Consider the following 27050-nt stretch of genomic DNA (forward strand, 5'->3'; position numbering starts at 1 on the left):
GTAATTATTCAGAACAGATCTTATTCCAGTTTGTATGTTTTTAATAAATCAATGTTGCATGTTACTCAGCCTGAGGGAAGCTGGGCCTGTTGCCTCATACAGGAGACCAACTAAAACACAGATTAAGTTTTAAGGCTGTAATCTGATGGAACTATGCATGCAGCTTCATGTGTCTCATTATGGTGGTAAATTATGTAAGAATGCCGCTTTCTTTCAAAACTAGAGGCTTACAGTTACGGTATCATGTTTCAGCCACATCAGCAGAGCAGCCATGACACCAGATCACTGTACTTCATGTGACAAAGACTTAGAAAACATGAGAGGTTCCCTCCCTGACATGCAGAGCAACACAAACACCTATAATTCACGGGATTATTCGCCGTACTTCTGTTATTCTAAAAGAAAAACTCCAGTTATAATAAAAATAACAATGCTGCAGAAAATCCAGTTTCATCTGATTATGATCCCAAAGGTCACAGATAGAACTTCTTTTTTTTTTATAACTCTTACACAGAATGTCTAGAATGGGTTAGTAAGTAAAAGTATTATTTTCACAAAAATAAAAAATATAGTATATAAATAATTACTTTAAAAATGTTGAGTCCAAAATACATAAATATTTAAATGCCACATCGACAAAAAATGATTCTGCACCAATAGGAAGAGCAGGTTGAAGATCTGATCCTTGTAGCTTCATGGAAAATCAAAAATGTCTTCTCCGCATTTTTTTGTCTCTGGTTCAAGAAAAAAACAAAAAAAAACAAGCAAGAAGCCAAACGACGGCGAACATCCGCCAAGCTTTAGAGTCGGTGCAGATTGAGGGAACTTTATTCTTGTAATATTACGACTTTATTCTCTTCATTTTACGACTCTATTCTCGTAATATTACGACTATTCTTGTTGCGACATTATTCTTGTAATATTACGACTTTATTCTCTTAATTTTTACGACTCTATTCTCGTAATATTACAACTATTCTTGTTGCGACTTTATTCTTGTAATATTACGACTTTATTCTCTTAATTTTACGACTATTCTCGTAATATCACGACTATTCTTGTTGCGACTTTATTCTTGTAATATTACGACTTTATTCTCTTCATTTTACGACTCTATTCTCGTAATATTACGACTATTCTACATCTCAAGTCTCCGCTAAGTGCGGAGCGCATTCCCCCCGTCCTGCTCTCCCTCCGCTGGCTGGCGTCGGGGCTCACCGGTGCACTGGTGGAGCTGGGGGTGGATGCCCGGGGGACTGCTGGCTCATTCCTGGCGGCCTCTCCACTGGCCCCGGCCGGCCGGGCCTTTGCTGGGGCTCCTGTCTGGGGATCGGGTGCCCTTGGGGCCTCGGATCCCTGGGGCCTGGGACTGGATCCGCTTCGGGGGTGGGGCTGGCTGTTGTTCGGGATTTTCGGGGTCGGTGCCTTCGCTACGATGCTGGTTCCTGGGCGGTATTTCTTTCCTATGCCGGTTCTGTGGTATCGGTTTGCGGGGGGGGGGGGGGGGGGGGGGGCTGCACGGCATGGTGGGGTGCGGGTCTTGGGTCCTGTTCTGGGCTCCGTTTTTTCCGCTCGCACTTCTCCTCTTGCCTATTTATTTTAATTGTAATTATTAATTTATTAATTAATTAATTTATTTACCTATTTATTTATTTATTTATTTATGTTTTTTTTTTTTTCTCTCTTCCTCGGTGGGGGGGGAGCGGTTGCGGGCGGGCCGGTGTCTGGTGTCCGCTGTCGCATAGTGGGGGCTCCTTTTTTTTTTTTTTTTTTTTTTTTTTTGGGGGGGGGGGGTTTGGCATGTCTGTTTTCTCGGGGGGCGGGCGGGCCTGCTGGGTGGGGGTCCTGCTGGCGGCGCGACGCTGGTGTGTGGGGGTCCGGGCGGCTCCGGCGGGGGGTGGTGTTGGGGGGCCGGCTGGGCGGGCTGGCTGCGCTGGCTGGGTATTCGGGTGGGTTTTAACTCCTGGAGGCATGGCCGGGCTGCTCTGTTCCCGCTGATCGCGGCGGGTGGGGCTGCAGGGCGGGTGGGGGCTTGGAGTGGCTATGGCCGGCGCGTGTTGGGGGGCCGGGGCGGCGGAGCTGCTCTGGCCGCGTGTCAGGGCCTGGTGCGGGGGGCGGCAGACGTGGCTTTGCTGCTTTGGCTTCGTCCGGTGGGGGGGCGGCGCGGTTCGCTCCGCTCTGGCTTTGTGCTGCCCCTCGGGCTGCTGGGGGGGGTGGTTTCGCCGGCTGCGGTCTGCTCTTCTTGCGGTTTTGCGCCGGGCGGCTTTTCTGCTCTCGGGCTGATTCTGTGCACGGTGTGTTTCGTTGCGCGCTGTTGGCATCGGTCTTGGTGGGGTGGGGCTGCGCTTTTGGCCGGGGGGGCGTTTTGGGGGGGTCCCGCGGCACTCGCGGCCGGTTCGCGGTGGATGCGCGTGGACCCCGGCCGGGGGCGGGGCCGCCTGAGTGTTTTTCCTGGGTGGTGCGGTCGCGGTGGGTGTTGCGGCCGGTCGCCGGGACTTGGTGCCGGGGGGCGGGGCGTGTTTCGGTGCTCTGTGGGGCTGGGGCGTTTCGGTCGGCGCCGTGGGGGGGCTGGTGTTCGGTGCCCGGCCCTACTTCGGGGTGGCCGGCTGCCGGCGGGGCCCGCGGACTCGTCCCCGCGGCTCCCCGGGGCGCCGGCATGGCGGTGGCTGGGGGGCTTCTTCGTGGCTGTCTCTCCTCCTGCCTTGGTGGGGTCTGGTTTCCGGGGCTGGCCCCGCCTTGGTGCCTTCGCTTCTGGGGTCCCCTTGGGCGCCTGGGGCTGTGTGTCTCCCGGCGCTGGACTCAGTGCTCTGGGGGGGGCGCCTCTCCGGCTCTCCACAACCACTATTGAGCATTTTTTCTATGGTTAAAACTTTACATGCACAAGTTCACCCTCACAAACAACTACAGGTGCTAGGCTTCAGGTACTTAGAGATTCACTTCCAAACAGAAACCCCACATTCATATCTTCAGGTAACACAGAGTACATGTCAGACTTAATAATATTACTTTAGCGATAGTTTCAAGGTGTTTGCTTTATTGTATATCTCGTACCATGTCTTTTGCTTGTGCTGTTCTTTTTTTTTTCATCTCATTGCAGGTGATGAAGCAGACTGAAAATGTTTTGTCATTGTCTCCTTCCTATCTCCTCTTTCTTTCATCTTTTGTCCTTTTTTTTCTTTTTCTTTTTCCTTCTTCTTCTTCTGTTTTTCTGCTCTACTTACATTGCAGTGTCCATATGAACTGTAAAACTCCCTGCATATTTATAATAAAGCAATTTATATACATGAAACAAGTGGAGCAGTATGGCAATTGCGATACCGCTACACTTGTGAAAGTAAAATCTGTTGGGCTCCTTTTGGCATCAAGACAATTATTCTTATTGCCACCTTGCCAGACAGGACACTGTAAAAAAAATATAAAATAAATAAAAAAATAAAAAATATTACGACTATTCTTGTTGCGACTTTTTTCTTGTAATATTACGACTTTATTCTCTTAATTTTCTGACTTTATTCTTGTAATATTAAGACTTTATTATCATAATTTTACAACTCTATTCTCATAATTTTACAACTCTATTCTCATAATTTTACGACTATTCTTGTTTCAACTTTATTCTTGTAATATTACGACTTTATTCTCTTAGTTTTATGACTATATTCTCTTAATATTACAACTATTCTTGTTGTGACTTTATTCTCGTAATCTTACGACTTTTCACTTTATGTGAATTTACGAGAATAAAGTCATAATATTAAGAGAATAAAGTCATAGTATTACTACTTTATTCTCTTAATTTTATGACTTTATTCTCGTAATATTAAGACTTTATTCTCGGAATTTTACGACTTTATTCCCGTAAATTTACAACTTTATTCTCTTAATTTTACGTCTATTCTTGTTGTGACTTTATTCTCATAATTTTATGACTTTATTCTCGTAATATTACAACTTTATTCTCAAAATAAAATTTAAAAAATCTAATACTCCGTCGTAATGATATGTTATAACATGAAGTGAAAAAACCCAGGGAGGGTTTCATGAATCACGGAATTTTTTTAATTCTCGCTGCTTAACTGAAGATAAAAACAATCAAACACAAAACATACAGCAACTGCCCCGAAAAAGACCTTTTAAAAGAGCTTTAACACATTTAATAAACAATGATTATAATGACTTAAAAACACAATTAGGCCTAAAATTAGTCAGATTTCTGGAATGTTTAGACCAGAAGGATTGTTTGGAAAGAGGAAGATAAAAACAGGGTGAGCGGAGGGTCATCAGTCCTGTTTTCAGCACTTTATTTAAAAGTTAAATAAACTCAGATATTATTTCCACCCTTCTCCATAAATCAGTGGAAATATCTTTATCTGCTCCCAGCAGCCAAAGCCTCCCTATAACAGCTGAGCTGCTTGTTCCAGGTTTTCTCTGGTATGCTGATGATGAGCTCAACTCTGAAGATGGAAGGCCTCCTGGCCATCACCCTAATCCTCGCCTCCTTCCATGGACTCAGGTTAGATTTAAGCCTGGTCTCTGTCTGGCAGCATCATTTCCAGTCAGAAGAAACATGTTGGTCCAATTAAAGGGCTAGTTCAAACCTGCCAAAACTGTTTGGTTTAATCCACATCGCTGAGCTGAATGTGCTGAAACTAAGAGCAGATGTTGGGTCGTATCTAAATCCCAGCTTGGCAGGAATCAAACAGGAAGTCTTTAACCTTTAAGCTTCCATATTAGAAACCAAGAACCTGAACAACGGAGCAGAACATTTGCCTATCCAGCAGAGTACTAAGCAACAGGAAGTAACCTCTTTTCTATCCCTGCAAACTCTAATACCTTCTATTTGATCTATTTCTATAGATCTTGTGGCTTTTTGACCAAGTTTTTCTTCCTTTGATTCTTATTACTTTTCTTTCCAGGCACTTGGGTGGATTTAGTCCTGATCTCCATCATTACTCGCTTAGTTATTCGCAAAGTGCTTGGAAACCATTTTTAATTAAGCATCTCACACCCACATTTTAACAGGTTTCTTCCTGTTAAAGGGAGTTTTTCCTCTCCACTGTCGCTACAAGCATGTTTAGTGTGAGGGATTGCTGAAGAGTCAATGAGTCGATGTAATCAACTGGTTTTCCTTAGATAGAAAACTTTATGATCTGGTGAACTGGAAAGAGCCTTGAGATGACATGTTGTGAATTGGAGCTATAGAAATAAACTGAATAGAATTGAATTAAACATAACAATTAGCAAAATACCAATTGAGGACAAACAAAATATCCTCACATTTCAACAACTGGTCCTAATTGTGAAATTGGAAAAACTCTGGTTCCTAAACAACTGCAGCCAGAAACAGGTCTGGTTTCACTATTCCGGTGGGGACTTTCCATTGACTTTCATTCATTTAAAGGCGGGTTTTGCAGCCTAAAGGCTCATTTATGTTTCTGACGCATAGCCTCTGCAACCATCAAATCTGTCACTGTGCGCAACCACGCCCCCCGAGCAGAGGTTCTCCAACCTTCAGCGCGCACATCAATAAAATCCTGACTATGCGTTGGACGGTGGCAAACCTGTGCAGACAAAAGCAGCTGCCATTGGTCCTTGGTATGCCTTTCGGATAACCACAACCAAAAGTTGATCGCGGAGGTACGGAAGTACAACCACTTGTACGATGCTCAGACATTATTTTGGGAAATAAACATTCCCGCGAGTGCTCAAATAGGCTCCCCCTTGTGCTTTGGAGGGAAACTGCTGTGCGTCCCTAGGCATTCCAGATCGACAGTGCAGAAGCATACCAGCAAAAAAAAATAAAATGTATTATTATTATTATACCCAACAGAAACCAAAACTCCATTCACACCTTTATCATAAACTTAACACCTAAACCTAGATTAGTGATCTCCTGGCGGAGGTCACCAGGAGGACAGTCTGTCCCCGTGATACAGCGGTTTAACAGCACGCATAGCAACCAGCTCTGAATCCAGAGATGTGTTAAAAGTTGAGGTGTGAGGAGCTCTTATTTGCGTTTCCCTCCCTGCTACGACTCCGCATGAATGAAACATTTAGACGTTAGATGTTTGGTTGATTATTCATTATTTGCTCAGGAAAAGTTCCCCAAACCTGAATAGGAAAGATTTGTGCAGCCAGCTCTAAAAGGCTGGATACTAAAAAGAAACGACTTCCCGCCGACAGAGGCGTCTTGATGGAAAATATTTGTTGTGGTTCAGTGCAAAAACAAATTACTTCTGGTATTTTATAGCCACGGAACATAAAAAAAAAACTTATTTCATGAAATGTGTATTTTATGACTGAAATTGTTGAGCCTTGCCAGGTGGAAAGAGGAAACAAGGAGTTCCTCCAGCTGTTCATAACCGTTCCGTTTCTTTTTCCTAGACGGTATTTCAGAGAAACAGAGACAGAACTGTCCCCCTCCAACCCCAGATTTTCCAGCTCCGCTGTCCTCATCAGCACCCATAAAGCGGCCCTTTCAGAGGCTCAGTGCCCTGGATCTGGATCCAACCTTTAGCTCAGCATCCAACTCCGGCAAAGCAGAGAAAAACTGAAAGTAGAAACTGCTCCTGGTTTATGGAACTGTGCTGAAGACTTGAGCCGCTGCAAAGATTTAAACCTGAGCGGCAGTCAGGATCAGCAGAGATCGGAGATCAGACACAAAATATGACATGATTTTTTTATTTTAAAAAAACAACCTTTTATTTTTGTTAAACATCTACCATTAGAAATCTGTTGCCATTTTAAATGCTGCTAAAAGCTAAAAGATTTCCTGATTTGTCAAACTGATGCTAAAGAATAACTTCACATGATGCTCAACATTCCTCATTTTAGGGAAGACAGGGCTTCTGGTAAGAGTTGTCAAAAAAAAAAACAACTTTGTCGCAATGTTAAGACTCTATTCTCATAATTGTACGACTCTATTCTTGTAATATTACGACTTTATTCCCGTAAATGTACAACTTTATTCTCTTAATTATATGACTATTCTTGTTGTGACTTTATTCTCGTAATTTTATGACTTTATTCTTGTAATATTACAACTTTATTCTCAAAATAAAATAAAAAAATCTAATACTCCGTCGTAATGATATGTGATAATATTAAATAACCAAGAACTTATTTGGATTCTTTTAAAATAAGGAGAAAAAAACATAAAACTATGTATATAACTGAAGCAGGGATTTTTTTTTCCTGCAGGGTATTATTTGATGTAAAAAAAAAAAAAAAAAAAAAAAATTGCTAATAAAATTTTTTGTTTCCGAGCTAATTAAAGGAAAAACAGCTCTAAAAACATATTTCTGGTGCTTTCCAATATTTTAGTTTACACTACCCTCTGAAAACCGATCCGTGCCAAGCTCCTTATAGATTACACACCACGCTAACGCGGTTCCTCACCCCCTAGTGATGATATACGGTACTACTGCTCTCTAGAGGTAAACAAGCAAACCAACATGGCGGCACCCCAGGAAGTTTGCAGAGAATCAGGCGAAGAAGACAGCCTTTGGTGAATTCATTTAATAGTGTCGGCTTTTGTGAAGTGGATACGACAAACGATAGTCCGATCAGGGCTTCCAGACACAGGAAACAATGACATGAGTTGAGGTTCATCACACTGTTAAGTAGAATCATCACTGGAAATCGTTTGGCACGGTAGAGAAGCTAGGATCTTTATGAATGTCTGAAATTTCCTGATTATGGAGGCTGACTGTAATGCTACGTTCACACCGGACGCAGCAGGCGCAGCAGGAGCAGCGAGTTTCCATGCAAAGTTAATGGTTGACGCGCGTCAAGGCGCAGCAAAAGGTCCCGCAGCGCGTTTTGAGCAGCAGGCGCAGCGCGTCTGAGCAGCTGAAGCAGCGCATCGGGAGCGTTTAAGCATCTGACGCGCGTCACGCGCTGCTGCTCAAGATGGAAAAATTTTATTTTTACTGCTCGACCCGCCGCGTCACCCAATCAGAAAAGCTGATCTGGGAGCTGGCAGAGAGACAGACACAGCGCTGATGACACAGAGCGCTGTGATCGCTCCTCTGAAACAGTTTATTGACGCATAAATTAACTTAAAAATGCTGAAACCCGCCAACAGAATATGTTCGCTTTTATTATCCTGGTGCCTGAAGTTTAGATTATTTAGATGAAAAACACCTACCAGCTGCCGCGGTAAACCGCAAGGAGGCGACCCGGCCAGAGGCTGCTGTGGAATGGGATCCTACTGTCGGCGCACTGCTGGTATGTGGGGGTCTGAGCGGCTCCGACAGAAATAACGTTGGAAGGCAGGATTGTAATCTGGATGAACTGACTGCAATGATTAAGTTTTCAGGTGGATTTTCTCACTTAAAAACAAAATAAAACTACTTTATTCCCACTGATCACAGCAAATATAGCTGCAAGGCAAAGAAAGGATAGTGAAGATCCGCCCAACGCGCGTCAGACACACTTTTGCACCGCGCAGCCAGAGCAGCAAAGCTGCTTCAGCCGCGCGTCAGAACTAACTGGTACAAGCAGCAAAAATGAAGCAGCAGACGTGATTTTGCTGCTCCTGCTGTGTCCGGTGTGAACGCAGCATAAGGAGATGAGGCGATCTGCTGATGCGCTCTTTGTTATCTGAGAACTGATCCAGAACAGCGCCGAGCCCTGCGGATGAACTAGTACCAGTTTAGGTTGGGTTGTGTCTGGCGTGGTCCTTTTCAGTTCTGCATACCATTTACACTCAGCAGTTATCAGGGTTACGGTGGTTTAGATGGCGTGTGTTGTGAATTGGAGCCATAGAATTAAACTGAAGTGAAACTGAAGCGTCCTGCTGAGCAGCCGGCTGGGATGAAGAAAATGCCTCCTGTGGAACATGACCCCAAGAAACCTCTGTCACAATTAGTCAGGACTCAGCGGGCTGTCTTGTGATGTGCGTGTACATGAAAACCCCATGATGCCAAAGACGTCAACAGTTCTGCTGCTTCCAGAGAGACAGAAAAAAAATGAGTCATGTGAAACGACCAGAAAATGGTTAGCAGGAAAAATCAGCTGATGTGGATAAAATAAAGCGTCCGACATGGAGAACCACAGATATATAGACTCATCTGGGGTCTTTGAAGAAAGATTTAGATAATCAACCGAACAGCTGAAGGAAGGAGAAAACATGGACAGATCGAAGCCCGGAGGAGGAGCTGGTGTCAGCCAGAAGCTGAAATGTCGATCATTGATCAGGTGTCTGTCTGCGTAGAACACATCAATAACTGGATGGACCTAAAAACCACCTGCCCTAAGGCCCCGAAAACCTTTCCTCATCAGCAGGATGAATCACAGCAATGCTCCCCTAAAAGGAGAGAAACGGGCTGTTTTTCCATGACATTCCTGTGGTGTGTGGGCCATGAAACAATCAGCAGCAGTAATGCGGTCCACATGCAGACCCCCGATGGGTTTGGTAATAAGCATGTTTGCATGGAGCTGGCGTGTCTGGGATGAACACCAGCCAGCACAGGTGGTGGCTTCAAAAAACGCTGTGCATCCTGGGTAATTCTCTGCTCTTCTAGGCATGCTTGCTACCTGATGATCATTTACAGACCAGCCTCTGCTCTGCATGTGGACCAGATCAGGCCTGAATCAGAACCGATGTTCTGTCAGACAAACATACCCCGTCAGACCAGCATACCTATAGTCAATACGCATGGAAGAAAAACAGTCTCATTGGAATCTGCCTTTTTTTTTCAGACTGGGTGAAACAACTGAGCCGATCACAGCTAGTACGGCTCCACTGTCTGCCCAGGCTCTTGGTTTGATCCGGAAGAAGCGGCCGGCGGCAAACTTTTTTTCTTCTTCATTCACGGCCAGAATGCGGCTGAATTTTAGGAGCTGAATTTTTTGCGGCTGAATTTTTTTATTAGTTTTTTATTATTTTTTTATATATATATTATTGTTTTTCACTGCTGGAACATGGCAGGAGGGAGGTGTTGCTATATTTGGGCAAATATTGCCGGTCCTGGACTCTGATCGCGATGAAAATTATTATTTACATATTTTTACTGATTAATGCTAAATTTTTTAAATCACCACAAAGATGTTAGTTTTAGGTATAAATAATGATCCATTGATTATTCCTTGCTGATCTGACTTTTCCTTTAGAAAAAAAATTAACTCTGAGGATGAACTAATCATCCGTCCAATTTCTTCCCCCAAAAAAGTGATTAAGGGACTCGTTTGGCTGATAAATTCACCACAGAACGAATCCATCTGAATTTGTTTTCCTGTAATTACATTTAGAATAACTTTAACAGCTAAATAAAGTAAAATTAAGACATACAGACTTAGGAATTAAGCTTAAATTTTATAAAAGAAAGGAAGGAAAAAGAAAATCCATCAATAAACATTAAACCGGGTACCTGTTAGAGGGTTTTTTTTTATTGTTATAATGTTATAGTCTCACCTGAAATGTTTTCTGTGAGTAGAAAAGCATCATGATTATTATAAATAAAGTCCTGAAAACACCAGTGTGTTTAATTTATCTGCTTTAATTCCTGATATAAACAATAATTTCAGTCATATTCTCCTTTATTGAGGTGAGTCTGTAGAAACAGACCTTTTCTCTCCTCTAAGGTTTTACCAGTTAGGCCATTTTTTATTACATTTCCAGTTTAAATTCACCCAAAAAAATTTTCAGCTTTTGGTTCTATTCATAAATACATCAACTAGAAGAGCACTTGGAGGGCAGACCTTCCCACTAAATTGGGATTTAAACCTGTAGTTAAAACTCACACTTGATCTGGATTATTACCAAATTGAAATTAATTGTTCTTTGGCATGAGGCGCACCTCTGAAAAACATTTCCATAGAATCATGCCAAGATTGTAAAAAATAAAAAAATAAACTTTTGCATTTAAATTCATAGGGAAGCGGCTGTTCCAACCGTTGCATTTCCGAATTCTCCCGAGTGGTGCCCGACTTTACACGAGTGAATAAAGGGAATGTTATTGGTCGTTTATCAAGGGGGTGGGATTATTTGCGGAGGAAGGTGCGCAAGCATTTTGGTTGTTGCTGGTTTGTCGGAAGCATCTTGCTAACCAGTTAGCAACTTAGTGCTAGCAGGTTCCCAATGGGAAATTCCATTTGGACCAAGTAGCACTAAATTGGTGACTTAGAAACGACGCTGTCAAGGAACGCTATGGACAGAGGAAACATGCAAGAGGAGGAGAGTTTAGTGTCGGAGGTCGTGGATGAGTCTCCTCTGTCATCCATTTTTTATTTAGAGGAGGAAAGCGGGGACGAAGATGTTGTGGAAGAGGACGCCAGGGCGGCAGAAGCTTGGTTTGGTGTAGAAGGCTTCCAGCCGTACATGTTTGAGCCCTTGCCTCGCACCGCTGCCAGTTCTGTTAGCTCTACGCCTGCTGAAGACACAGACGTCCATCCCCGTGAACACTGGGACGCAACTCAATGGGAAAGGAAAGGATTCTGATTTCAACCGTTGCGTATATTAGCTGCGACATATGAACGACAAGATGACCGTTGATATATGATTGGCCGAATTTAGGTGATCAGGCTGACATAGAACTAACTGGCCTGCATAAGATAACGAGAAAAAAAACTGATTTTAAGACAGGAATTTTTTTTTTTTTTATAGAAATTTTCAAAATTTTGGGATATTATATACATGATTTGACATTTAATATGATTTCCCTACAACTTTAAGAAAAAGGTCTGTCAATCTGCTCAATCCAGAACTCCTCAAGTGGGAAGGTTTGAGTTTCACCTGATTTAATTTCATAGAAAAAGTCTCATCTAAGGAATCTTTCGCTATCCGATTATTAATCTATTAATCGAATAATGCAAAATAATCATTAGTTACAGCCCAAATGAAATCAGTCCATTACTTTTCAAGTTATTCTGTAAAAATACAGACGGAAAAACACAAACTCTCCTCCAAACATAACCTCCCTGGTGGAGGTAATTAATGTGAGCTTTCATCAGGCTGGTGAACTCCATGTTTAAAGCTGTTAACATATCCGTTGCAAATTTAAGCCAATTAGTGTAAGAAGCCATGTTCCTGACTCAACATGAGGACGCTGCCTGCCTCCATGGGACGCCTGTCCCTCTGTCCCATGCAGAGGGAGGGACGTTCCATGTCCAATACATCCCATCTTCAGGTATGAAAAAAGAAAAAAAGGAGTGCCGGAGCGTCTTCATTTCCCACATGTCAGAGAAATGAGGACACAAACGTTACCACGGAAACCATTTGCAGAGCACAGCACAGAGCCGTCAGACTGGTTCTGATACATGGAAATGGAGCTTCTGTGGGCGTTACCTGGACCGGAGGGGGCGGAGTCAACCCGCTGTATTTGTTTTAGAGTCAAATTTGAGAGCATGAAGTCAGCTGTTCTACTTCTGGTTCTGTTTAGTCTTCCTGGATCCAAACAGCAGCTGAAAGAGGAGGAAGCTGAGAGGGAGGCAGCTGTCCAAACACGCGTGCACGTCAGCACACACACTGAGGGATGGGAACACAGGAATGAGTCCTATGAGCATGCAGAGTGTGTGTGAGTGCAGCTCAGTTCCAGCAGCTGTCAGCAGTCCAGGTCCGCTTAGTCTCACTCTGATACGGACCATGAGGACAGCTCTGTCATTCTCAGCAGGTTTGATAATCCTGCACAGCCCGATCGGCTGTTTTAATTTTCATGATTTAGATCCATTTTAAACGACACCATCCGATTGCTTGGTCTTTAATCCGAACACATTGTTAAATCTCGCGCTTGCAAACATGGATGAAACTCGGCATTCCCAGCAGCTGGTCGCTTAACGGTGGAGAGAATAAAACCCTTTCAAAAACCAACAGACTTTGACGTCGGTTGTTTTCATTTTATTTATTCATCTTTCTACAGCAAAGGTCTACAGGGGCTTTCAGACGGGACACGGTGAGCGCTGCACGTGTTTGCCGCTTTCCATTGACGCCGTGCGGCAGTCAAAGTTCAGCTTTTTTGAACTTTCAGGGGTTGACCTTAAGGATTTTTACCACTTGCCCTTTGGGAAACTGACTTTCACATTTCCTTTGCCCAGTATAATGTTTGATAAATACAGTTCATAATATTCATTTTTGTATATATATCAATGAAACGTAGGGCTGGGCGATAATCCAATAACGATATATATCGATCGATAGACGTGTGGCGCAATAGAAAAAAAGAGGGTCGATAAAAGTTCGATAAAAAAGAAACGCAGTTTTCCTTCCTTCTCATTGTAGCCTAGCATGTAGGTTTATGCTAGTCACTGCTTCCTCCCAACCAATCACAATCGCGGACCCAGGCATGCCGTCACCAAGCGCCGCCCTCTCAAACCACAACACAACAACACATTTTTTATCATCTCAGCCGCTCACACCCGCAGGAGTATGAGCTGTGTAGGCCCCGGCGCGGCTCTGCATCGCCTCCGAAGAATTTTCGGGAATTTCGGGAAAATATATATATTCAGTTCCGGGCAGTTTCCCACGTAGTTCTAACAATTGAGAGAAAAATGCTGAGGGGCCAGAAACTTCAAAGTAATAACTCAGGTTAAAGCAGGAAACTAAGCTGAACCAGGTTGGGGATTTGGGTTCCATTTATTTGTTATATTTATTTTGGTCACTTTTCTGGTCCCTTTAGTTTATTCTTTGTCAGTATTTAATAACATAACTCAGGTCTTAAAGTTATTGTTCTTTAAAACAATTCTGTTATGGTTAAAAAAGCTGGTTAAATAAAGATTTAATTGGAAGTCTGTGTTTGTGTTCTTTATTAAAATTAAATCATTTAGCAATATGATAAAATGTCCATAAAATATGGTTTCAAATCTTTTCAATAATTATCGATATCGATCAATATGCATTTTTTTTTTATCGATAAGCTTTTTTTCTATATCGCCCAGCCCTAATGAAACATGTTTGTTTTTTAAAAGTTTTTTTTGTAATTCAGTAAGTTTCCAGGTTCCTAGTGTGTATACAGGTGCTGGTCATAAAATTAGAATATCATGAAAAAGTAGATTGATTTCAGTAATTCCATTTAAAAAGTGAAACTTGTATATTATATTCATACATTACATACAAACTCATATATTTCAGATGTTTATTTTGTTTAATTTTGATGATTACAAATGACAACAAATGAAAATCTCAAATTCATCATATCAGAAAATTAGAATATTACTGAAGACCAATAAAAACAAAGGATTTATAGAAATGTTGGCCAACTGAAAAGTATGAACATGAAAAGTATGAGCATGTACAGCACTCAATATTTAGTTGGGCCTCCTTTGGCCTGTATTACTGCAGCAATGCGGCGTGGCATGGAGTCGATCAGTCTGTGGCACTGCTCAGGTGTTATGATAGCCCAGGTTGCTCTAATAGTGGCTTTTAGCTCTTCTGAATTGTTGGGTCTGGTGTATTGCATCTTCTTCTTCACAATACCCCATAGATTTTCTATGGGGTTAAGGTCAGGAGAGTTTGCTGGCCAATTAAGAACAGGGATACCATGGTCCTTCAACCAGGTACTGGTAGCTTTGGCACTGTGTGCAGGTGCCAAGTCCTGTTGGAAAATGAAATCTGCATCTCCAAAAAGTTGGTCAGCTGCAGGAAGCATGAAGTGCTCTAAAACTTCCTGGTATGTGGCTGCGTTGACCCTGGACCTCAGAAAACACAATGGACCAACACCAGCAGATGACATGGCACCCCAAACCATCACTGACTGTGGAAACTTTACACTGGACTTCAAGCAACGTGGATGAAGTGCCTCTCTTCTTTTCCTCCAGACTCTGGGACCTTGATTTCCAAAGGAAATGCAAAATTTACTTTCATCAGAGAACATGACTTTGGACCACTCACCAGCAGTCCAGTCCTGTTTCTCTTTAGCCCAGGCAAGACGCTTCTGACGCTGTCTGTGGTTCAAGAGTGGCTTGACACAAGGAATGCGACAGCAGAAACCCATGTCTTTCATACGTCTGTGTGTGGTGGTTCTTGAAGCACTCACTCCAGCTGCAGTCCACTCTTTGTGAATCTCCCCCACATTTTTGAATGGGTTTTGTTTCACAATCCTCTCCAGGGTGCGGTTATCTCTCTTGCTTGTACACTTTTTTCGACCACATCTTTTCCTTCCCTTCGCCTCTCTATTAATGTGCTTGGACACTGAGCTCTGTGAACAGCCAGCCTCTTTAGCGATGACCTTTTGTGTCTTGCCCTCCTTGTGCAAGGTGTCGATGGTCTTCTTTTGGACAACTGTCAAGTCAGCAGTCTTCCCCATGATTGTGTAGCCTATAGAACTAGACTGAAAGACCATTTAAAGGCTTTTGCAGGTGGTTTGAGTTAATTAGCTGATTAGAGTGTGGCACCAGGGGCCATCAATTTTGAACCTTTTCACAATATTCTAATTTTCTGATATGATGAATTTGAGATTTTCATTTGTTGTCATTTGTAATCATCAAAATTAAACAAAATAAACATCTGAAATATATGAGTTTGTATGTAATGTATGAATATAATATACAAGTTTCACTTTTTAAATGGAATTACTGAAATCAATCTACTTTTTCATGATATTCTAATTTTATGACCAGCACCTGTATGCATGCGTCAGATAATGAGCTCAAGCCTACATTACCGTGTTAACATGCTTTTCAATCCTTCCTGCACATTCTTTTTAAACTAAACTTTGCTTTAAACTGTTGTGTGCTTGGAAAAATATAGATTATAATGTTAAAAATCTAAAAGAAAGTTGACATGTTTATGTAATGTACATTTTTAAATTTAAATTCATCATCCAGCTGCTGCTCTGCAGAATTCTCTCCCCAAGAGCTAAATCACGCCATCTAGTGGAAAAACAAAAATGGCGCCGGCAACGCTTTCAGCGAATGTCTGTGATTTTAAAGTAATTTTGAGCGATAAATAATTGATTTATTTATTTTTTTGCGATTTGTACTCTCCCAACAATAAAAACTACTTGCCCCGGGCGATCGTTAACATTGAGGCCTGCAGTGTGATGAACCTCATTGTTTCCTGCATCTGTAAGCCCTGATCAGACTATCGTTTGTCGTATCCACTTCCCAAAAGCCGACCATATCAAATAAATTCACCAAAGTCTGTCTGTCTTTGCCTGATTTTCTGCAAATTTCCTGAATGTTACGGGTGCCGCCATGTTGGTTTGCTTGTTTACCTCTAGAGAGCAGTAGTACCGTATATCATCACTAGGAGGCGAGGAACCGTGCTAGCGTGGCGTGTAATTTATAAGGAACCGACCTCGGCACGGATCGGTTTTCAGAGGGTAGTGTAAACTAAAATATTGGAAAGCACCAGAAATATGTTTTTAGAGCTGTTTTTCCTTTAATTAGCTCGGAAACTAAATTTTTTAATATCACTTTTTTTTTTTCATAAAATAATACCCTGCAGAAAAAAAAATCCCTGCTTCAGTTATATATTTTATGTTTTTTTTTCTTCCTTATTTTAAAAGAATCCAAATAAGTTATTATGTATTATAGTATCGATTAAATTCATCATCCAGCTGCTGCTCTGCAAAATTCTCTCCCCAAGGAGAGAAAAATCACGCCATCTAGCGGAAAATCACGCGGCTTTTTCAAATCACGCGAGAATGTGTACAAAACAACAAAAATGTCGCCGGCAGCGCTTGTGGGTCGTTTTCATCGAATGTCTGTGATTTAAAAGTAATTTTGAGTGATAAATAAATTTTTTTTTTTTTGCGATGATTGCACTTGCCCGGCGGGAAAATGCAATAAAATTTTTACTCTCCCGACAATAAAAACTACTTGCCCTGGGCGATGGTTAACATTGAGCCCTGACTTTGACTGCGGCATGCATCAGACCATTCTGCTGCGTTACGCTTTGCTCTGCGATGTCCACTGAAAGTGATGGATGTCAGAGCGAAGCGGTTTGCATGCAGCTTCCTGTCTTAAAGCCTCATCTATTCTCAATTGATCGCGGTTTTTTAAAATACGCATCATGATCGGGTTATTTCATTAAGGGCCAGTAAGTCACAGCCGGTGAATAAAAATACTAAAGAAAACAGTTTCTACTAAAACTTCTGATGATTTATGGATAAATCTGTAAAAGATTCAGTTAGTTAATCTTACTTAATCAGACGATATTGTTCCGAAAGTTAGAAAATTTCTATTTCTCCTTGAGACCGGAGCAGAGACGCCTCCTGCTCTCCTCTATGTTGTCTGCTGTCTTCCCTCCTTGAGGGATTGCCTTCAGTCAATGCAATAAGCTGGTGTTCCTTAGATAGGAAACCTTTGAACCAATCTGACTGTATGATCTGGTTGATTAAAGGTAAAGTGCTTTGAGATATATTGTGAATCTGCGCTATAGAAATAAACGGAACTGATTTGAATTGACTGAAGGAAGCAAAGGAGCTCAGAAGGCCATTAAAGTTTGCTAATTTTGTTAAAGATAGGCTCTGTGTCTGCACCCTGATTCTCTATCTCTCCGGTTCTTTTTCCTGAAAAGAGATCACTTGGGACAAACTCTTAACTTTTATGTATTAAATAACCGGGAGACATGACAACAGATTTTGATAGAAATTGTAATCTTACTCAGATCAGAGAAATTGCTTAACAGGCAGCCCATACCAGGGTGTAATAAACTCACACATCTTCAATAATTATCCCAACAACCGCAAAAGGTTAGCATTAGCGGAACTTCCAAAGAAGAGAGCAGGAGCGTGAGGGCGTCACTTACTAACCAGCAGGAGGACGAACTGTTAGAAAATCTTCATGCAGAAACAGTTCCTTAGAATAACAGACAATGATGCAGCTTTCTGCAGCTGCTTCTTTCTCCCACCGACCCACTGAAGAAACTTCTGTCTCTCACCTCTGGTTCCGGTCGCCATGTCTGCAACTTTCTGGAAAGCATCCAGGAAGGCTCCAGTGACCGCGATGGTCGTCCTAAAAGAAACAGAAAAGCATGCAATAAATGACAGAAATGACTCTAAATGACAGAAAAATAGAGATGTAAACTGAAAACCCTTATTTTTACTGTTAATACAGATTTATTCATTCTTTGGCTCCAACTAAATCCATTAAATAATAACTCACTAAAGTACTTAGACAGCTTTTATAGTTATTTTGTATACACAGAATGTTCACAAAACTTAATTGTGTTTAGTACAGCTTTCCAAACAGTAAGCGAAAAGTATTTAAAGTACGCTTCTGAACGTCACCAAATCTTTACCTGGTTCTGTTCCAGGTCATACTATGACCCAGAGGAGGGTTGGTCGCTAACAGCCAGATGTATGCCTCCTGTTTTCGATCTGACTGAAGGGAATTAAAATTAGCTTGAAATAAAAATGTCCACAGCAGCAGGATAGGCGCCAGGTTAGCAAAGGTTATAGCCAAACTTTTTTTTGTCAGGATAAACATTTTCCAATGTTTGTGTTTGAATTAGGGCTGGGTAATTAATTGCATTTGCAATATAATCACAATTTAACCAAACACAGTTTTCAAATCGCAGAGGCTCTGATTATTAACGGCACACATTTACCGTATTTTCACGACCATAAGGCGCACCGTACTAAAAGGCGCAGTCCCAGTTATGTGTCCCATTTCTGTATTTAACACACACATAAGGCGCACCGGACTATAGGGTGCGTTTTTTATATACAGGTACATGTCCTCTACTACCTTTAAATAGCTCTACTGCGTATTTAAAAATACAGCGGGGGCAAAACTGAGTATGACTGTGCTTTATTCATGTATTCATTACAAAGTATTAATCAAACCTGGGAGCTGGCCGTGAGACAGACACATCGCAGATGACACAGCGCTGTGATCACTCCTAAATTAACTTAAAATCCTGAAACCTGCCGACGGAATATGTTCGCTTTTATTGCCGGTATCCTGGTGCCTGCAGTTTAAATTATTTAGATGAAAAACACCTGCCAGCCACCGCGGTGAGGCTGCTGTTGAAGGGATTTCTACTGTCGGTGCACCGCTGGTATGTGGGGGTCTGAGCGCCTCCGACAGAAATAGATAATCTGGATGAACTGACTGCAATTATTAAGTTTTCAGGTGGACTTTCCCACTTAAAAACATATTAAAACTATTTGAATTGAGAAAGCTTCCTGGAGAGGTGGCGAAACGTCTTCAAATCTTGAAAACCAAGTCCAGTGCATATTTTTTGAATTTTTACGGAATATTAAAACTACTTTATTCCCACTGATCACAGCAAATATAGCTGCAAGATTTAGATTATTTAGATGAAAAAACACCTGCCAGCCACCGCGGTGAAGAGGAGGAGACCCGCCCAGAGGCTGCTGTTGAATTAAGTTTTCAGGTAGAAAAATAGAGCGGGAGCAAAACTGAGTATGATTGTGCTTTATTAATGTATTTATTACAAAGTATTAATCAAACCCATCAAAGTCATCATCCTCTGTTTCTGAATTAAACAGCTGCGCTAAATCAGACATACCAATTTCCCCTTCTTCGCTGTCAGAGTCACTTTCCGTACAGCGCGGCTCCTCGGAAATGATGCCGGCTTTTGCGAAAGCTCGAACAACAGAGCCAGCAGACACGTTAGTCCAAGCATCTACAATCCATCCGCAAACGCGCTGCTTCAGCTGCTCAGACGCGCTGCACCTGCTGCTCAAAACGCGCCGTGGGACCTTTTGCTGCACCTATACGCGCGTCAACCATTGACTTTGCATGTAAACTCGCTGCTTCTGCTGCACCTGCTGGGTCCGGTTCACACCGATGTCAAGCGGTTGAATAACAGCGAGCACAGCGTTAATTTGTTTCACCATGTTTTTCACATCCGCTGTGAGATGGGCACGCATGGAGTCACAGATTAACAGCAATAGTGATGAGTGGAAAAAAAACACCTGGTCTCCATTCACCTCCCTCAGCCACTCTTTTATCATCTCCTCAATGAGGTGGTCTCAAAAGTCTCAGTTACAACACAGATAGGGAGCACCGCACATTTTGAGGGGAAAAAAATACGTTTATGTGCGCCTTATAGTCGTGAAAATACGGTAACAAGATGAAGGCACTAAATTCCTCCCTCCAGCCCTTTAGGTGGCGCTTAAATGGTTTAAGTGGGTTTGTCGCCATACATAACCGTATAGAGAGTTGCAGCTATTAGCAGATCTATGAATGCAAGTAGAAATAAAGACTTTTTCCACACAATAGTTACAGTAAAATCCAGTAACAATGGATTCTAAGAGAGCAGGCTTTCCAAAAACTGAAACTGAATCTACAAGCTTGGGGTGATGCAAAAGTAATGAAAATAAAATCGCAATTATGGTTAAAAAGTAATCGCAATTTCGATTTTTGGCTAAATCGTTCAGCCCTAGTGTGAATGAGTTTTGGGCTTCCAAGGAACCGAAGCGGACCAAGGCAGCGTCCGTTGAACGACTAATGACACCTTTTGCTTCGGGGATTTTCAAACCATTTGAAAACAAACGATGCAAAGAGCAGTGTTGCCAACTTAGCGCTTTAGTCGCTATATTTAGCCACTTTTCAGACCCCTCTAGCACTTTGATTTCAAAAAAAGCGTCTAGCACCAAATCTAGCGACTTTTTTCTACTACTGGAGACTTTGGAGACAACATCTAAAAGCAGCGAACTCTGCTCTCCAGAGCAAGTAGATTGGTAACCCCGCCTCCTGCTCTCCTCTATCTTGTCTGCTTTCATGATTCATGCAGCTATTATTTCATCCAAATGAAAAATGGAGAACAGATAAGCAGATCATGGCTTGTCTACAGTGAAAAGAAGGACTGGGTTATTTACTTTGGCCTTTTTGGAAACACAGGAAGGAGCAATCAGCTAAGTGAGCTTAGTGCTTGGAAAAAATCTTTCATTCCTTTAGAGACAGCAGGAAAAGTCAGCTGAGTACAAAACATAGAGAGGAAAACAAGAAGAAAAGGGACAAGAAGAGAGGGACACAACCTAGAACAGATAATGGATGTCTATTCTATTAACATTTCTCTATCTGTAGAATGGGTCTGTTTGATGTGTTGTCTTCTCAATTCAGAGGGCCCCCTGCCTGTCTTTGCCTAGGGCCCCAATTTTCCTAAATCCGGTCCTGCTTGGCATAGAATATAGGTCATTACTGGCACCTCTGAAATCAACCCTTAAAAATATTCAACACGTTGGGTGAATCGGAGCGAGGCAGGGTTCTGGCAGGGGGAAGGGTTCTGGTTCTGTTCTGAAAGTGGGATATTGTTTCACAGCGCTCTGCTCCAACCACGAGGCCGTCGCTGCACCTCAACATGCACCTTATCAACCACAACGCCTAAACCTTTAACGGGTTTACTGGAAAGAAGCTCACAGGCAGCTGCATGGAAATATCTTATGAAAATATTTGTTTAACAAACCAAACGGTCGTCTCTCAGGGAGGCTGAAGATAAAAAGTGAAATAAAGTTGATCTGAATTTGGTGGAAAATCTATGAGGAAAGAAAATCCAGTTGAGGTGTTTTTTAAGTAGCAATAGAATGATAGATTTTTTTTTTCTTATAAATGATGATGCTGTTTATCTAGATATTAGTTGTTTGGATGAATTTTTGAATTTCTGAAATTGGTTTTTCTTCTCCATTCTCCTGGGGGAAAAAACGCTGATAAAAATCTCAGTTAAAAAAACAAAATGATGGAGTCATCATCCAGAAATCTAACCTCTTCTTTTTAAAAAGGTTCAGTTGAAACCTGCTGATCGGTCACTAATTAACATGTGATAACAATAGTAAACAATTCAAGGCTAACGGCTAATGTTGCTAACGCTACGGTCACTACCCGATCCGCACCATTAGCTCATTTGCTCATGTGCAAAGAGATATGCATCCAGGTCGCCATAAACAGTGTAATCATGGTTCTAAAAGTATTTCTTTCTATCCTTAAATCACCAAAGAATGCTAAACCACATGTCGAAACATTTCATGACTTTTCTGAGACAATTTGATGCTTTTTACATTCTCTCTGTTAAACTGATGTCATCATGGGACATACTCAGAGCAGTTCCATGTTCCTTTCAGGTCAGCGTACCCATAGTCAAAACGCATGTGCAAGACGTCAGATTTGTGTTTATCCCTTTAGTTTTGGATGAAAAATATACTTTAAACCAGCTGCCCCCAACCCTGGGCCATTTGGTACCGGGCCCACAGAAAAAAAGTATATATATATATATATATATATATATATATATATATATATATATATATATATATTAGGGCTGCAACTAACGATTATTTTAAAAATCGATGAATCGGACGATTATTTTTTCGATTAATCGATGAATCGGACAAAAAATATTTTTTATATTAACCTCTTTATTCCAAAATATACATTTTACACAGAACAAACAAGCACACAAGTACAGGTTGCTCATTAACTGTACTGGTGCAATATGAAAAATAAATGTTTGTGTTAAAACTACGCAAACTTACATGAGAAATGTAGCTGTACATCCACAAAATATAGGGTACTTTGTTTCATAAAGCGCAAAAAAAGACATTTTTGTTTTTTAAAAGCCCCTAAGGGGCTCAAACAATAGGCCCCCCCATTTCAACAAATGAGTTTATTTAGACTAGAAGAGTTCTGCCTTTTAAGACAGGAAAGTACAGCAGTTAAAGTTGCTACTTGAGAAAATACTGAACCATAGAGATAAAAATAGCCCTGTGATTCAAATTATAAATTGTATTTGGAATAAAAATGAGAGAACTAGGGGTGCTAAAAAACACATCCTCCAAAGACAGATATTTACATGGGAATGTGGCAGATAATTAATTGACATATTACTGATCTTGCTGGATTTTATTCTGCTTTACTTCCATAAATTGCAGGATCTTCTTTACTTTATCTTTGCCAGAAGATTTCAACTTTAAAAGCCTTGCCCTCATAATTTGCAAGTTAATTTATTTATAAAGTAAATGTAAACGCTGCTTAAGCTAATTCAAATGAAATTAAAAGTAAAATAAGTAGCCAACCTTATCACTGTCTGTAACCTACTAACACGGTAAGGAAAGCATCAGATGAGCTACCTGAGAAACTAACGTTACGTTTCCCCACTTTAAAACCAAACAAACATGGTGGTTCCGTGCCATGTTAATTTCTTTTGAAAAAAGCTGCATGTTATCACTTTTTTCGCTTTACAAAGCGCAGACTATTTTAATTATTGTGATCAATTTGCGCCGTCAATCCCGGCGCTCGCTTCATTTGCAGTCTGGACGCTGAGGCTCTGACTGCAGCGCTGAGAGGGACTCCTGCGGGAGCAGGGGGAGGCGCCCCACGGCAGAGTAGGAATGATACATGCTTTCACGTAAGAGTCTCCAAAAGCCGCCAGTGAAACCGAAAAAAGTCGCCAAATTTGTCGATAGTCGCTTTTTTGAAAAATAGTCGCTGGAGGGGTCTGAAAAGTCGCTGAGTTGGCAACACTGCTCCTGCGGCGCTGACTCGCTCCGCCATATTTTTTTTTCTTCCTCTTTCAGTCAAGAGGCAGTGATGACGGCGCGGCGGATGACGCAATAATCGCGCGACACAACTAATCGATGATGAAATTCGTTGCCAACGCTTTTAAAAGTCGATTTTTATCGATTTTATCGATTCGTTGTTGCAGCCCTAATATATATATAAAATTTATTGACGAATCTGAGTGATGTTTTATTTTGAAAAATATAAAAAAGTGCGGTATTCTCTCCCAATTCCATCAGTCAGTGCATCAGTGCCTCTTGACACAGATTAATTCAGTTCAAGACTCATCCTATCTATAACATCCTATCTTTGTAAAGTGGGATTTTCTGCGGTTACAGCGACCAAAACAAAGCTACGGAGCAGACTGGACATCAGGAGCACACTTCGTCTGTCATTGTCTCCGATTACGCCTAGATGGGACCGGCTTGTTGTTTTATTTTTATGCTGTTTGTATGTGATTTTATGCCAGTCGTATCATTTTACCCCAAACCACCCCCACCCCGGCCGGTCCGTCAAAATATTGTCTGACATATAGCGGTCCGTGGTGAAAAAAAGGTTGGGGACCGCTGCTTTAAACTACTTCGACGGGCGTGTATTGCTTTAGACATGTCGAAAATAAGAAACATTTTAAGGTCAGATCGCCTTACGCTTCAAAAACTCCAAAAATTAAAGTTAAATTGTTTTTTGTTGAGATAGTTTAAAGTCCTTTTTTTTTTTCTTCCCGGGTATGCTCATCTGACAGAACACCAGCTAAATATTATTAAACCATGTGTATCTGCATTTTAGATGCTTATTTCAGTAGATTATGCTTGATATACTATAAGGTTAATAGGGTTGTCAAAAGTATCGAAACTCAAAAAAGTATCGATATTGAAATGTTGTATCCGGATACAATACTTGTTTTTAAAAGTATCGATACAGTGCCGTCACCAGTGGCACCTAAGCAGTCATTCATCTAAAGTGCAGAATAGAGGACAATGCACTTTCAGAACACTGTGTGATTGAATAATTCTGTGCACTTTTCAGTTTCAGACTATTTTTTTGTAAGAGGTGCAGCTGCTGAGAATTATTTTTGTTTCTTAACCGGTTCGGCTAGTGTCATTGTTATGTGTGCAAAGCATAGCCAAGGAAGGAACACTTAATTTTAATTTTATAAGTTTTTTATCAAGCTTGCTTAATATTGTGCACAGCATACAACCTTTATTGTGTTTATTTATTGTATTTTATTTATTAATGAAAATATTTCTGTTGAATTTTGGAGTCTTTGTTTTTATCCTTGTGATATCGAAAAGGGTATCGAGTATCGAATATATTTTCCTTAGTATCGGTATCGAGTTGAAAAGTTTAGTATCGTGACAACCCTAAAGGTTAAAATGAGAAACAAAAATAAAACTTGAAAAGGCTAGATTTATGCATAAATGCAAAGCAGAAAAAGCTAGCTGCTGGAAGTCGTGTAGGATCCCATTTGTGGGATGATCGGGCAAAGACAAGTGATAAAACGGCAAGTATTTTCCATCATGCTTAACCCAAGCAGGGTGGCGAGGGGTGCTGGTGTCTATCTCAGCTATCTACGGGCGAGAGGCGGGGTCCAACCTGGACAGGTCGCCAGTCCATCGCAGAGCAACACAGGGACATACGGGACAAATAAATAATAAATTATTAACCTTTTAAAGTGTAGTTTAGTACACTTCTTTTTGGGGAGAAAAAAGGAGTATTGGTCTCTTTTATGAAGTAAAATCGAGGGGGACCCAGATGTATGCTGATCGGTAGTGACGCCTACATCCACAGGAAAACGCATAAACACAAGTCATATATTCATACTCTGTCTTGAGAAAAAAATTGTATAAAAACAGGCTGCATTTATTCTATTTTTTTTCCCAAAAAAAGATTAAACATGAATTTGAATCCAATTTTAGAAGAACTGCATAAGAAAATCACCGGGTTATGAGTCCTTTACAGCTGGCCGGCAAATGGAGGAAGCAGCAATGCATCATTTAAGCTCCACGTGATTTCAAAGCATAGCAGCTGAATGCATGAGCATATCGATCTACACCAATATAAGAAAAACAAAAAACCCCACTAATATCAGCCTGAAAAATCACCTGGCAGATGTATCATCTACCTCTACTGTCAAATCCAACACAACGACGAGACGCAACAGAAGGTAAGTCATTAAGCCGCCATGCTGGGGTTTTCCTCTCATCCTCAACATGGAAGCATAAGTGAAGGAGCCACATGAGAAGACATTAACCTACAAAGCTTTATGCCAGGAGTGAAACTGGAAACCTTCTGAGGCCCACACATTCTCCATCAATGGAGCTTTTGTCTGGTTGTGCTTCTTTACCAGTCGACGCACAAACACAGGACTGAAAGCGCCGTCACCTGATCGCATGTTTTCAGGGATAATAACTGAGCATCTCTGAGCTCAGTTCTAACAGAATTTTAAAAATAAATGTAACCAATAACATCCATGCCGACCTTCAGACGGCAGCTTTGTGTTGGTTTGCTGATCCAGAGGGAACTGATGAGGCATCAGGGCAGAACGATTTTGGAAATTATTGCAATTTTTTGGCTTAATATTACGATTTAAAAAATAATTTTTTCCAGTTTAATTTCTTTTTAAACATATACAAACAAATCTGTTTCATAATAATCAGATTTATTTAAAGCACAGATTACAACAATAAAGGAAACAGATCTGTGGCTTTACCTTATTAACATCTCTTTTATCGTTTCATGATACATAAACATATGGACTCCACTTTTAACCCTTTAAAGCCTGATCCAAGAATAAAACAAAACAGAAAATTACTTTTTTTTTTGTTTGAAGTCCTTATTTGGCCTTTTAACAAAATATGTAAAAAGAAAAAACTGAAATAAATTTTTGATATTAATAATTTATTACTATGCGATAAGTCCAGATTATTTTTTGTGTAGTCTTCTGCCCTCTGTTATCAGGTATATCTGATTGTGTACAATAGGATTTTGAGCAAAGTTTTTACCATTAAATTATGCAAAAGGTGTCAGACGCAAAACATTTCAGAAACTGTATGTATCAAGTATGATACATTTGGCATTACAGGGTTAAACACTGACAGATTTTAACAGGACAGTCTATAAATAAATAAATAAAATAAGATACGAAAATAATAATATTAATCGATCTCCAGTCAGTTGCATCACACATACTAAAGTGCAGGAAAGGTTTAGCAAACAAATGTCATCCTCTTTCTTAAACCCAAAATAATTCCCCACAAGTGACGTACCGCTCCTCTTTGGTACCACACCGTCAGTTGCGTCGGTTTTTGGTCAAGTCTGAGGCCATTGTTCAGCATAGGGCTGGGCGATAATCCAATAACGATATATATCGATCGATAGACGTGTGGCGCAATAGAAAAAAAGAGGGTCGATAAAAGTTCGATAAAAAAGAAACGCAGTTTTCCTTCCTTCTCATTGTAGCCTAGCATGTAGGTTTATGCTAGTCACTGCTTCCTCCCAACCAATCACAATCGCGGACCCAGGCATGCCGTCACCAAGCGCCGCCCTCTCAAACCACAACACAGAGCACATGAAGATGCAGCAAGGAAAGGCGGAGGAAATTGTTTCAAAGAAGGGTTTTTGTAGTTCGGCAGTCTGGCAGTATT

The 27050-nt window shown here is 41.2% G+C and overlaps 1 protein-coding gene across 4 annotated transcripts in view; it reads right to left on the reverse strand.

Annotated features, from left to right (window-relative positions):
- mtss1 (MTSS I-BAR domain containing 1) overlaps positions 1-27050 on the reverse strand; it is a 93682-nt gene that overhangs the window by 28033 nt on the left and 38599 nt on the right. For all 4 annotated transcript variants that reach the window (XM_038296701.1, XM_038296698.1, XM_038296697.1 and 1 more), the window contains exon 3: positions 17822-17895. In XM_038296701.1, the coding sequence (XP_038152629.1) occupies positions 17822-17895 (74 nt within the window). The remainder of the gene's footprint in view (positions 1-17821; positions 17896-27050) is intronic.

Source organism: Cyprinodon tularosa, unplaced genomic scaffold (assembly GCF_016077235.1).
Source record: "Cyprinodon tularosa strain WSP-4 unplaced genomic scaffold, ASM1607723v1 ctg375, whole genome shotgun sequence".
Lineage (NCBI taxonomy): Eukaryota > Metazoa > Chordata > Actinopteri > Cyprinodontiformes > Cyprinodontidae > Cyprinodon > Cyprinodon tularosa.